A 14,264-nucleotide genomic window follows, 5' to 3' on the forward strand; every position below is an offset into this window, starting at 1 on the left:
ATTTACATTTTTATTCCTGTGAGTAGTTGTCGTAGGGGCCCCAGTACACTGCTTTGCTCGGGGGCCCATAATGCTGTTAAGACAGCCCTACTGGGGAATTCTTAAAGTTGCCAAGGTAGAATAGAATAATAGAGTTGGAAGGGACCTTGGAGGTCTTCTAGTCCAACCTCCTGCTTAGGCTTTCTCTACACCACTTCAAACAAATGGTTATCCAACTTCTTAAAAACTTCCAGTGTTGGAGCATTCACAACTTGACAGTTGAACAACACAGTAGTTGAAAAGGAAAATGTATTTAATTTTGAAATGGAGCCCCGTGTAGGTCAGTACTGCTCTGGCCTCAGCCTTATCCCACTGCCTCCCTTTCGTTTGTCATCTCCCATGCACTTAAAGATGTGCAGCCAGAGCTTAGCCGGTAGTGGAGGGATCCATAGGATCCGCTGCGGTGGCGGCTGCTCCCAGTCAGCCCCCCTCCCCTCCAGCCTTGGCACAGCTGACAGGGTGGTAGTGCAGGTTAAAAGATGGCCAGTTTCTCCAAATGAGGAGAGGAAGGGAGACCTTTGCCCTTTGAAGAATAAAATAGAATAGAATAGAATAGAATAGAGAATGGAATGGAATATAATAAAGAATGGAATGGAAAGGGATAGAATAGAATAGAATAGAGAATGGAGTGGAATATAATAAAGAATGGAATGGAAAGGAATAGAATAGAACAGAGGGTGGAATGGGATAGAATGGAATGGAATAGAATAGAGAATGGGATGGAATATAATAAAGAATAGAATGGAAAGGAATAGAATAGAATAGAATAGAATAGAGGGTGAAATGGGATAGGATGGAATATAATATAATAGAACAGAATAGAGAATGGAGTGGAATATAATAAAGAATAGAATGGAATGGAATGGAATAGAATAGAGAATGGGATGGGATGGGGTGGGGTGGGATGGAATGGAATAGAATAAAGAATGGAATGGTGTGATTGGACACAAAAGGAATTTGTCTTTGGTGCATATGCTCTCAGTGTACATAAAGAAAAATAAAATAGAATACATCAAAAATCATAAGATACAACACTTAATGATAGGCATAAATTACTAATAAGCAAATAAATCATATTGTTGATCTCTGGCAAATTTCAGGGACTTGCCCTGAAACATCAAGGGCCGCATTTGCAAATCCCGGTATGTGGTGTGATACTTGTGCGCGCATTTGTGTCGTGGTGTGTAGATTTATTACACCCTTATCCGCGAACGGCCGTGTTCCCGCGACACCCACGCAGCCCAGCGCTTCCCAAGCCCTGCGCATTGTGTGCCGCCGGCGCAGCCTTGTGCGCGGGAGTTGCCGCTCCAGTGCCTCGGCAGACCCAGGCAGAGCTCCCATTCAAGCGCCTGATTCGGCGTGTGCCGCGCGGACTCGGCCGCTGCCGCCGCACCGTTACCCGGGAGGCAGCTTCCTTCACCTGCCCTGTTGGAGAAGGGCGGGCGGGGAAAAAGAAAGCCAAGACCGGCTGGGTCTGCTCAGAGGCGCCCCCGGCCCCGGCAATGCCCGGTTTCCTGCCGCTGCGCGAGAGACAAAGGCAAGCGGGCCGCCTTTCCGGCGCTCCAATTCCCCCCCCCCTCCCCGAGCGCGGCCCAGGCCGATCCTCGGGGCTCGCGCGGCGGGGGGCAGAGTCCGGCTCCGCTGGGCGCCTGGGGCCAAAAACGCGCGCAGGCCTGTAAGGCGCGGCTGGGAGGAGGAGGAGGAGGCGCCGCCGTCGCGTGAGGTAAGAGTGGCCGGCCGGTGCCAGGCGAGCGGGACGAAGCGAGCTTGCGGTCCCCGAGAGGGGCGGGCCGCGCGGCTTTGGCACTGGCGCCCAGAGCGGAGCGTTGGTCAAAGGGCGGCGCGCCAGTAGTAACAGCAGCGGACTGGGCGGCTCCGCTCCTCCGCGGGTCCTGCCCGGAGGCGGCGTCTCCCGGGCTCGCCACATCCTGGCCCTGGTCGAGCTCCTGGTCCGGCCGCCCGAGGGGACGCGGATGGAGTCTATTTTAAGGTTAGCTCTCCCCGCGCCCTTGCCGGGGTTGCGGCGCTGGAAGGAGGGAGGGAGGGTTGGAGAAGCCGGTGCCCTTTCCGCAGACGGGCAAGCGCCTCTTTACCGGCCAGGTTGGCGCTGCGGCCCGTCTTTCCTGCGCAAGAACCCTGTCCTTCCCCCCCCCCCCCCGGCGCGTCTCTTTGCCTTTCCCCATTGCCGGGGCAGAAAAAGCGGGCTGGGGATCGGGAGGGGAAACGTCGGGGCATCGTCCGACTGACGCGCGCCGAGGAGTTGGGAGACTTTCCTGCGGGGGAAAAAATCCTTAGCATCCGATGCGTTTTCTGAGACCGGGAGGCTGGATGTCGCCAGAAGATCGGCTTGGTCTTCTTTGGCTTAGCGTATTGTTGGAAGAGCTAAGATGCTTCCGTGGCTGAGCTCCGTTAAAGCAAGGATCCTATGGATCGAAGTCGGTGGAATGGAAAGAGGAAAGCCAGGCAATTCGATGCTCCGGTGCTGTGGATCTCCCCACACTTTGCGGTCAGGGTCAAATAGATGTGAACCTCGCTTATCTGCAGGAGAATAGAATAGAGAACAGAACAGAACAGAACTTAAATAGAATAGAAACAAATAGAATAGAATATAGAATAGAATAGAATTCTTTATTGGCCAAGTGTGATTGGGCACACAAGCAATTTGTCTTTGGTGCATATGCTCTCAGTGTACATAAGATACATTCATCAAGAATCATAAGGTACAACAAGATGATAGTCATAGGGTACAAATAAGCAATCAGGAAACAATCAATATCACTATAAATTGTAAGGATACAAGCAACAAAGTTACAGTCCTGGAGTCATAAGTAGGAGAGATGGGTGATAGGGTCAGTAAGACTAATAGTAATAGTAATGCCACCTTAGTGAATAGTTTGACAGTGTTGAGGGAATTATTAGTTTAGCAGAGTGATGGCGTTGGGGAAAAACCTGTCCTTGTGTCTAGTTGTCTTGTTGTGCAGTCGTTTTGAGGGTAGGAGTTGAAACAATTTATGTGCAGGATGTGAGAGCTGTGTAGATATTTTCACGGTCCTCTTTTTGACTCGTGCAGTGTACAGGTCCTCAATAGAAGGCAGGTTAATAGTAATTGTTTTTTTCTGCATAAGGAGGAAAATCCTCGTTGCTCCAGGACTTCTATCCCTGCATTACTAATGACCGGATTAAAGACAGTTTCATATTTTGATGAGAGGTGAAGAAATGCTTTTTTGTTGTTAGCAATATTGCAATGTATGTGACAGGGCATTTCTGACCTGGCTTTTCTTCTACTTCTCTGCTTGCTACTGCTCATTCCTGTGGCTGGGTACATTTTGGATAGTTTTTGGGACAGCACTGAGTGCTGCTGCCTCTTTTCTTCCAAACCTACTTCTGGAATTGGTCTTTAGGAACGGAAAATACATTGTTACCAGTGGACTTGATTATCAAGTAAAATAATCAAAGTTTTTGTTATCTAATTGCCAGCCTTGATTAGAAATAGGTTCCCTTATTGTTTACATATATGTAATATAGTTAAATATATCCTTTAAAAAAAAAAAGAAATAGGTTCACTTAGACATTGGAATGTGATCATATTTGATGACAAAGGATAGCATAGTTAATCGTGTTAAAATTAGCAATAAACAATACTTTTGTTATAACCTCTTGGAATTCCTCAAGTGCTGTAACTCAAGAACTTTGCCACCGCAAAATAAATTTCAGCATTCACTAGTTTTCTGACTCTGTCTTCTGACGGACAAAGGAAAGGGCAAAATATGATGTTTCCATCCAGCAACACCCCCCCCCCATCGTATATAGATGCATTTATATACACATATTAAGACTGCAACTCTCAGAAAACACAGCCAGCACTACCAAGACCATGTTTCCTAAGCATTTGTAGAGTTATAATTTTAAAGTACCCAGAGGACATACGTAGAAAAGGCTGTCCTAAAATATGGCTGGATATTAGAATGGTCTGAAAACAGATGGACATTTGCATCTGTTTCTCACAAAGAAGGAATCTGAATCTCCTTCTCTGGTCTTAAAGCCAAGTTCCACCTATTCTATACTTACATATTTTTAGAAGGGAGTGGGGTTTGCTCTCTGTTTATGTACAGTAGCTTGCACTGTCAGTTTTGATGGGAGTGTTCTTTTCTTGATTAGGCTGTTGTTTTCTGCTTGATTAGTTGTCTGGTATTAATTCTTGTCATAAAAGACTTTAAGGAAACCAATTCTAAAAATAAATCAAAGCCAGCGAGAATTGGCCTTTTATCTTTTCCTTCCCAGGACATATTTCATAGGGTTGTTATTTTTTTTGTACAGTTTTATTGCAGAAGAAGGGACACAGTGGCTCAATGTTTAAGATGCTGAGCTTGTTGATCAGGTCAGCAGTTCAGCGGTTCGAATCCCTAGCGCCATGTAACGGAGTGAGCTCGATTACTTGTCCCAGCTTCTGCCAACCTAGCAGTTCAAAAGCATATAAAAATGCAAGTAGAAAAATAGGGACCACCTTTGGTGGGAAGGTAACAGTGTTCCGTGCACTTTCGGCGTTTAGTCATGCCGGTCACATGACCATGGAGACGTCTTCAGACAGTGCTGGCTCTTTAGCTTTGAAATGGAGATGAGCACTGCCCCCTAAAGTTGGGAACGACTAGCACATATGTGTGAGGGGAACCTTTACCCTTCACCTATTGCAGAAGAACAGTTAAAAAGAGCTGTGGTGTCACAGTAGTTAGAATGCAGTATTGCAGGCTAATTCTGCTGACTGACAACTGCTAGCAGTTCAGCAGTTTGAATCTCTCCAGCTCAAGGTTGATTCAGCCTTCCATCCTTCCAAGGTTGGTAAAATGAGGACCCAGATTGTTGGGGACAATAGGCTGACTCTGTAAACCACTTAGAGAGGGCTGTAAAGCACTGTGAGGTGGTATATAAGTCTATGCTATTGCTCAAACAAACAGGTCAACTACGGATATTGAATAAGACAGAATTCCTATCTAAAAAGTAGGAGATAATTTGGTTGTGTTCTAATTATAGGGTGAGCAAGCTCATCTTCAGACTTTTAAAAGAAGCTAACCTGGAAGTTAGCAGGAGTTCTCTTAAGAGAAGAGTTTTATATTGCGGTGCTGCCACCGAGAAGGCCCTACCCGGCCCAGTGCAGAGTCCAGGAGCAGCATCCCCAGTAGACCTTGATAGGCAGGTTTTCTGCTCCCCTACCTGCTTAAGAATTTTGCAGACAGAATTTATCATCTTACCTTAGGCCTAGTAGTCTTCCAGCAATCAGTGCAATCTTTTCTGTCATAGCATTGTATGGTCTCATTTTGCCATCCCCTTACATTCTGCACCAGTTGCAGATTATGAGCTTTCATTAAGAGGATCTTTGGGGGAGAAGACAAAGGTAATGCTGGTAAGTTTGAATACCTTAGCCCCGTGATGGCGAACCTATGGCGTGCATGCTACAGGTGGCACACCGAGCCATATTTGGTGGCACACCAGCCGTCAGCTCTGGGGCGCATTCACATGCCGGCCAGCTGATTTCACGCCCTCCTCAGGCTTTAGGAAAGCCTCTGGAGGCTGGGAAGGGCAAAAAATGGCCCCAATGGGCCAACCGGTAGTTTGGAAATGATCTGTTTCTGGCTTATGCAGGACCTCCAGGTGGCCGGGGAAGGCCATTTTCGCCCTCCCCAGGCTTCAGGAAAGCGTCCAGAGCCCGGGGAGGCATCATGCACGCATACGCAGTATGGGTGGGGAAGTTGAGTGTGCACGTGTGTGCATGCGCGATAGCGCGTATGCACAATTTTGGCACGCAGTAAGAAAAAGATTCTCCATCACTGCCTTAGCCAGTTGAAGCAATATCTTCATTGATTTATGGATGGAAGTTTCTTTTGGATAAATGACACCCTTGGTGGTGGGGTCAGAACTCTCATCCTCTTCCTTGGCAGCAGAGAAAAGATCCATTGATAAATATATTTTAAAGGTGGGAGGTGGATGGGCTTTATAGAAGTGGGGAATTAGTTTTTAAATGGATTGTAAAAATAGAGGAAAGCAGATTCATGGAGTGCAGTGGTGGGATTTTATCGGGGTGGACCGGTTCAGGCAAACCGGTAGCTCTGACTATCAGCTGGGAGTGAACCGGTTCACTCTGACTTTGAAATGGGCCTGCCTGCCTGCTCCTGCGCTATATTAACCTATATTTCCTTTTCTGAAGCCCAGCTGATTGGCATGGCAGAGATTGCCTCGAATCAGCTGTTTTCCTCGCCAACAGTAATGCTGAAGGTGAGATTTCGGTAAACATCAGGCGCGCACTCAGCGAACCTGTTGTTAAACTGGTAGAATTCCACCCCTGATGGAATGTATTTTTGAACCTGTTTCAAAGGCAAGAGGGTGTGTTCTTGTTGGAAATGCAACTGGGAATAATTGGGAGACTTGTTCTGCCTTTAGATCAATTGTTTTGAGGTGGTGTCTCGGGATCTCCTTGGAGTTCCCTTTGCTTCTTGCGTTCATTCACTCCATCTTGGGTATCCAGATGTGAATGAGAACTTCTTTGCAGAGGTGTAACTCAGCTGTGCCATGAAGAGATGTAGGAGGCCAGCCCAGCGAAGAAAATGGGAGTTGGGCTACTATTGCCTTCCGCCCTTTGAGGAGTATTATTTTCTGGCTGAAATAGCAGGGCAAGCGACAGCCTTGAAATAGGATAGAAGTCATGGCCAGGAGTGGATATCGCTGTGTCTGGGGCACAAGCGGAAGTGATATTTTCCAGGCTAAAGACTGACATAGCAGGCCAAGCGGTTTCCCCCCTGGGACGGCAGGAGGCAGCTCTTACAGCCTTCTCAGATGGGGCTGACTTGGCCAGTAGCCATTCCATGAGCTGGTTGACTGCTGCTGTCACTTTAACTGAGCTGGAGTTTCATCCTCCTTGCTCTGGAAGGAAGAGGGACAGTCTTCTCCTTCTCAACAGTGAAAGGGACAATGGAAGGCAGCCTTTTCTCCATCATGACTTCCTCTTCTAGCTTGCAGCATCAGGAACCTTTGAGCAATCTCCCTTCATTTGATGTCAGGGTGGATTTGATTTAAATCAAGTCGATTTAAATCAAGTTGATGAAATCACAAATTAAATCGTGATTTAAATCACTAGTAAAAAGGCTTGATTTAAATCAACTTGATTTAAATCATATTTTTTAAAGAGCAACTGTCATCTCTGTCCCGCGGACGACTGGTGATACGGCAGTGACACAACAAGGTGAGGGACGTGGCAGCCAGAAGATGACTAGATGCCCGCTAACAGGCGATGCCATGATGGATCTGAAATGACAGGAGCTCTTTAATATTATATTTATTAGCTGCTTTCACTTTCATTCTTACTGCTTGCCCTTCCTCCTCACGCTTTGAGCCTGGTGGTACAGATGCATTTCTCATCAAACAATTACACAGTTCGTACTGTACATAGATTTGCAAAACAATGAGATAAAGAATAGTCCTGAACTTTGTTTTATGATTTATATCTCATGGTTACTGTGAATTTGTGTGACTGAATCAATGCAGTGGATGTTCTCTCATCTTCCAGAGCTTGGATTCATTGAATGAGTTTACCAAAAATGTAAATATTGCAGAATATATAGCCTCATGCTACGTAACTAAACTGCATTTCATGCTGAATAAATCAAATTATTAATGCATCTTAAGTGGAAAACTATGTAGATTTTTACTCCAAAAGCATTTTTTATAATACATTTGATAATAATAATAATAAAAATGATTTAAATTAAAAAATAATTATTTTTTTAAAATCTTTTTTATTTTTAAAAAATCAATGTTTATCCACCCTGTTTGATGTAGCCCTGCCCTGCCCTTGTCTCATGTGGCACAAATGAAGCTGGGCCAGATATGGTTGATACTGAGAATAGAAGGAGCAGGCAGATTTGGGGGAAAACATGCTGGAGGAAGGCAAGAAATCTTTCTGGATCTATCCATGGAGAGTCATTATGAGGCAAGCTCACCTCACAAGACCTTTTCTGTAATACAAAGAAAACTCCATGTTGAGGCCACTTTGCTTCAGACTGACTTGGAATCTCTCCAATTAAACAGGGGCTTTAATCCAATAAAACTTGGCTAGCAGTAGTAGAAAATAACTCTTTAACATTTGCATTCTGCTTTAAGTCAGAAAGTTGAGCAAAGTGGGCCGTTTGGGGCTGGAAACAGCCTCTGCCCATATAAAGACTTCTTTCTTCTGTGTGTCTATCTCCCTTCTCCTGCCCCCCCCGCCCCCATTCCTTTCTTTCTTTTTAAGGCATGCCAGTCTGTCCATCCTCAGTTCTCAGGTTTGTGTACTACAGCTACAGAGGTGGGTTGCTCCTAGTTCAGCCCAGTTCGGCCTTGGTAGTGGCGGTGGTGAGAGGCTCCGCCCACCCGCTCGGATCGCTTCTGCGCATGCGCAGAAAAGTCATGTGTGCACGCACACTAGCAAACCAGTAGTAAAGCTGATACAAACCCACCATTGTACAGCTGAGTCCTTTTCCTTGCACTGTGTGTGCGCTGAGTGTTGTCTTTGCAGTGTGTTTACCTCTATGTATGGATGTGTACTGTACATGCATATGTGAAAGTGCGTTCCCATTTCACTTTCTTGTTCTATTATATTGCCTTTTAATAGATAGACTAGAATAGAATATAATTCTTTATTGGCCAAGTGTGATTGGACACACAAGGAATTTGTTTTTGTTGCTTATGCTCTCAGTGTACATAAAAAATGCATTCATCAAGAATCATAAGATGCAACACTTAGTGATAGTCATAGGTTACTAATAAGCAATCAGATCCTACTAGGAAACAAACAACAATATAAATCATAAAAATGCAAGCAACATAGTTATAATCATAAGTGGGAGGAGATAGATAATCGTAAGATACAACACTTAGTGATAGTCATAGGTTACTAATAAGCGATTAGCAGTTCTTGATAAGCAACGGCAAAAATATACTATACTTAATTCTGGCTTTTTAATATAGACATTTCATTTTTTCTTGGCTCCATTTCCTTTTCATAGTTGTGAGGTTTTAATTGCTTTATAACATGGAATTTGTTTTTGTGTTGTGCACGAACACAATAGCAGCCCAATCTGAGCTCCAGCATCTGAGTTCAGAAAGCAAAACCACAAAATATTAATAATACGTGTGAAAATCACAAAATGCATTTAAAATTATTCCTGCAACAATGCATATATTAAAAGAAAATATGTGAAATATCTGTCTGCATTTCTATCTACCTTTTATTTTTGTTCATATTCATATACTGAAATGGTTTATCATCAAGCCTACAAAAACAAAATCTACCCCAGAATTGTTTTGTGCTTCTCTACCAGATCTGGTTGTTTCCTAGTGTGGGAATATGTGCTAGAGCAGTGATGGTGAACCTTTTTTCCCTTGGGTGCCAAAAGTGTGCGTGTGTGGGGTAGTGCGCATGCCGACACCCATAATCCAATGCTCCCCGCAGGCCCCACCCCCCACGCATATGCACACAACCTCCACCCCCATTTTGGTGCTAGCAGGCTTCCCTGAAGCCTCCTGGAACCAAAAATGGGGTGGGGGGGCATCCCCCCACCCGCCGCTCATGCACGTGTGACCCCTCAGCATGCTTATGCTCAACATAGTTTATTTTATTTATTTGTATCCCGCCTTTATAATTTTTACTGATAACACAAGGCAGCGAACATATCCAACAATACCTTCCTCTTCCTGTTTTCCCTTCAACAACAACCCCGTGAGGTGAGTTGGGCTGAGAGAGTCATTAGTCCAAAGCAGGGTGGATTAAAACCAATGATTAAAATAAATAAAAAAATAAAATTGGGTTTCTTTATTTAAATTAGATTTTTTATTATTTTTATAAAATTTATTTTAATAAAATGCTTTTGGAGTAAAAATCTATCTAAAGATAGCTTTCTATTTAAGATACATTAATAATTTAGTTTATTCAGCATGAAATGGAGCTTAGTTTTGTAGCATGAGGCTGTATATTCTGCAATATGGGGACTGTCGGTGAGTCAAGAGCAGGTCAGAGGAGGAGCCGCTGCAGGACAGAGATGACAGTTGCTCTTTAAAAATTATGATTTAGAGTTCATTTACATCAAGCCTTTTTACTAGTGATTTAAATTGTGATTAAGGCGACTTGATTTAAATCAAATCCGCCCTGGCCCAAAATCACCCAGCCGGCTTTCGTGGCTAAAGCGGGACTTGAACCAGGGGTGAAATTCAGCAGTTTCTGACAAGTTCTGGAGAACCGATAGCGGAAATTTTGAGTAGTTCGGAGAACTGGCAAATGCCACCTCTGTCTGACCCCAGAGTGAAGAGGGAATGGGGATTTTGCAGTATCTTTCCCCCAGGAGTGGGGAGGGAATAGAGATTTTGCAGTATCATTCCCCTGCCACGCCCACCAAGCCACTCCCACAGAACTGGTAGTAAATTTTTTTGAATTTCACCACTGACTTGAACTCATGGTTTAGGTATCTCCTAGATTCGTGATGGCGAACCTATGGCACGCATGCCACAGGCGGCATGCTGAGCCATTTGTCAGGGCATGCAAGGCGTTGCCCTGTCAGATGGCCAGTGCACATGTGCGCGCTGGCCAGCTGACTTCAGCCTTCTTTTGAGGCCATTTTTCAAGGAAGCCTCCGGAGCGCAAAAAACTGGCCCTGCGGGCAAACTGGAAGTTCAGGAACATACTTCCAGTTTGCTTGTAGGGCTGGTTTTAGCCCCACGGAGCCTTCAATGAAGCCTCCTGAAGGCCCCTGAAGGCTCCGGAAGACGAAAAACGGCCCTATGAGTCCATTTCTGAACTTCTGGTTTGCTCATAGGGCTGGTTTTTCATGCTCTGGAGGCTTCAGGGAAACTCCAGAAGCTTCCAGAACAGTGTTTCTCAACCTTGGCGACTTTAAGTCCTGTGGACCTCAACTCCCAGAATTCCCCAGCCAGCTCTTCTGGGAGTTGAGATCCACAGGACTTAAAGTCGCCACGGTTGAGAAACACTGCTCCAGAGGGCCTCCGGGGGGGGCGGAATCTGTTTTTGTCCTCCCCAGGCTCCTATAAAGCCTCTGGAGCCTGAGGAGGGTGAAAAAAGTACACCAAAATGGGGAGAATGCTGGGCGTGCGCGTATGCGCTCGGGTCATGCGCATAGCATTATGGGTGTGGCACACCTGCGCACGACCCCCCAGTGCTCCCCCTGCTTTTTGCATGCAAGCCAAAAAAGGTTCGCCATCACTGTCCTAGATCTATCACATAATCCAGCATGAATCTGTTCAGCTCTGATGCACCTACCTGCCTGTAGCTGCTTTGCACCATAACTCATGATTCCTCCCTGCCGTTTGGGGATAAAAAAAAAATAAGTCCCTGCTGCTGGGCTGGGTGTTTACTGCAAAACAGTGATCACAAATTGGCTGAGGGCAGAAGTGGGGTGGGAGTGTATAAAGGAGTCCTCCTGATTGGGTGGCACCTCACAGAGAATTTCTTTGGAATAGCTGTGAGCTGCATTATGTATCCTACTTAGAAGTAAATCTCTCTCTCAGGAAAAGTTAATATTTACTTGTATGGTGGGAGTTTTTCCTTCTGCCCTTCTCTGCGCAGAAGGAACTACAATTTCCTCACTTAGTTCTAATGGACGCAGCTCAGAAAGTAAGAATATCCCATTTTATCCACTTTGTTTCCAGTCATTTGCTTATTCCCAAATCAGCGTGCATTAGATTGCAGCCTAAATCAACAAGCAAAATCAATGAAACAATCCTTTCTTTAAAAAAAAAAAAAACACAATGAATTTGGCTCTAAAGCTTTTAAACTGGGTTACCACTGATTTAAGTGGCCCCAGGTTTTGCCGTTTATACATATAGAAACTGAATTAGTATTTCCTTTTTCTTTCTTTTCTTTTTTAAACATTTTTTCTTAGATTATAGAATAAAATGCAAAAACATGAAAGCAAATCATAGGACAGTGGGGAGGAAAAGGGGAAAGAATAGAGAGGAAGGGAGGAAGAAAAAAAAGTGGTGACTTCCGACTTTCTCTGTTGCATTAGAATAAAACATTAACATCGAAGCTCAACTTTTTATTTTTCCAAAATAATATAAACTCGCCATTTCTATAACAATAAATCAATCTAATCAATAAAAAACCAAATCAAAGCTTCATTTTTTTTCCACCTCAAGAGCGAAGTCCAGAAGTGGTCTCCAAGTAGCAACAAAAGTACTTATATTCTTTTCTTTAATCAAAAGAGTCAATTAAGCCATCTCTGGCAGCTCAGCTTTTGTAGCTATTCGTCCATGGTGGGAATCGAAGTGTCCTTCCATTTTTATGCATAGTGGTCTTGCCGCTGTCAGCATATATCATAAGATCAAGGTTCCAAATTTTAGGAACTAGGTGAGTATTTATCTCTCTTTTTATCTAAAATATCAAAAAGAATTTCTCATTTGCTGGAAAACATTCATAGTATCATAGATGTAGAAGGGAGCATGTTGGCCATTGAGTTCACTCCAGCCCTCTACTCAATTTAAGGTCCAGCTTGAAGTGTCTTCAGCAAATGACCACCTAGCTGATGGCTAACCTTTTTGCCATCGCGTGTCAAAAGTAGGGGGTAGCACAGGGGGGTTGTGTGTGGGTGTGCCCACACCCACAATTCTATGCACACAATCCCTCATGCATGCGTGCGCAACCCCCCGCTCTCCCCGTGTTTTTTGCACATAGCATATCTCTTTACTCAGTGCCTCTTTGCAAAGACTAGTTGATTGAATCGAAACCTGCTCCATGCAGCAAGAAATAGGGAGAAGCAATATCTGGAAGAGCACAGGTAGTACAGTACAATAAAGTGCCTCAATGCAGGTATTAAGGAGAACTGGCCTTAAACACCTTCTTCATTGTGCTGTCAGTTCATGTCAGGCCTCAAGAACCCAGATACGTAGTGTTGCAATAAATGTCCTTCTGGGTGCAGTGCCAAGTGGGGAGGAAGACACTGGAAATTTGGAAAGATGATTTTAATGGTGGACAGGGCCACATGCCTTGAAGATGCTGGGTGAAGAAGAAAAAAAGGAAATAGATTCTGAGAGTGCCTGAGTTTTATACCCTCTCTGGGCTTTTGAATTTGAGCTTGTATTTTGATTGGTTGTCAGACTCCCATGGAGCCATGCAGGGGCAACTCTGTAGGCTGTCCTGAGTCCCAAGCTCGGTTGACCCTTGCTGGGTGATGTAACCTTCCCAGGTGCCATGTGGTGAATTCTATTGCTAAATGGGTAGAGGGCTAATCCAACCTTTGTTGTATCTTGGATGAGGGCATTTGCTTATGAATAGACCTAGCTATCTCTTTATCTCTTTAAGTGTAGACATCTGCTGTGGGCTCTTGAGGATGGTGGGGGCTATTAAGAGTGAGTCTGTTTCCTGCTTAACAAAACATGTTTCTTCATTTCTCATCCAGGGAAATATAATATTCTTCCTTTTTAATATTTCCTAAAATATTTCATTTTTGTAGGAGAGGGTAGGTGCTAACTTCCTACAGTAGAATTACTTTTGAACAGTTTCCTTTATTGTTCTTCACCTATAAACATAAATCTTGCCATACTAAAGCAATTTACTTTAGGAGGAGCCTTCTTAACTCTCTAACATCACCCAGCAAGGGTCAACCGAGCTTGGGACTCAGGACAGCCTGACCAAACTATTTAAACTTTGTTTGCCTCTTGGCCTTTTGGAATACCACCTCTCCTCCCGGGAATCCAGAACAGATTTCAACATAGAGGTAGTTTATCCACCATGTTTACGTTTCTGCATTTGTGTTTCAGCTCCAGGATAACATTAAGCGTTACCATATCTTTATTAGGTGACAATTACAGTAACTTTAAAGAAATAGGATTCTGCCTTAACATGATTATTGCTCTTGAACTCCGAACAGGCTTTTTTTTGCCAAGTTGAATCCACACCTGTGTCCATTTGCTATGAAGGGGGATATAGTGGTTTTCTAACTACTCACAAAGGCTGTTTCACTGCTGTTCTGAAATATAAAAAAAAGATGCACAGTATCGCTGGAAGAGGATGACATAAATAGGCCTCCTCTATTTTGTTGAAAGGGACGAGGTGGCTCAGTGGCTAAGAAGTTGAGTTTGTCTTTCAGAAAGGTTGGCAGTTCGGCAGTTCGAATCCCTAGCGCCGCATAATGGAGTGAGCTCCCATTACTTGTCTCAGCTTCTGCCAATCTAGCAGTTCGAAAGCATGT

The 14,264-nt window shown here is 44.4% G+C and overlaps 1 protein-coding gene across 17 annotated transcripts in view; it reads left to right on the forward strand.

Moving 5' to 3' along the window:
• The first annotated feature begins 1,039 nt into the window (after positions 1-1,039).
• The window catches only part of SORBS1 (sorbin and SH3 domain containing 1), a 129,110-nt gene continuing 115,885 nt past the window's right edge, over positions 1,040-14,264 (forward strand). For 9 of the 17 annotated variants that reach the window (XM_032231568.1, XM_032231557.1, XM_032231569.1 and 6 more), the window contains exon 1: positions 1,041-2,029. In XM_032231568.1, coding sequence (XP_032087459.1) covers positions 2,013-2,029 — 17 coding nt within the window. In that variant the 5' untranslated portion in view covers positions 1,041-2,012. Of the gene's footprint in view, positions 2,030-14,264 lie in introns of all 17 variants that reach the window. The other 8 variants (XM_032231556.1, XM_032231561.1, XM_032231567.1 and 5 more) reach the window with 3 other exon arrangements.

The sequence above is a fragment of the Thamnophis elegans genome, chromosome 15, assembly GCF_009769535.1.
Source record: "Thamnophis elegans isolate rThaEle1 chromosome 15, rThaEle1.pri, whole genome shotgun sequence".
Lineage (NCBI taxonomy): Eukaryota > Metazoa > Chordata > Lepidosauria > Squamata > Colubridae > Thamnophis > Thamnophis elegans.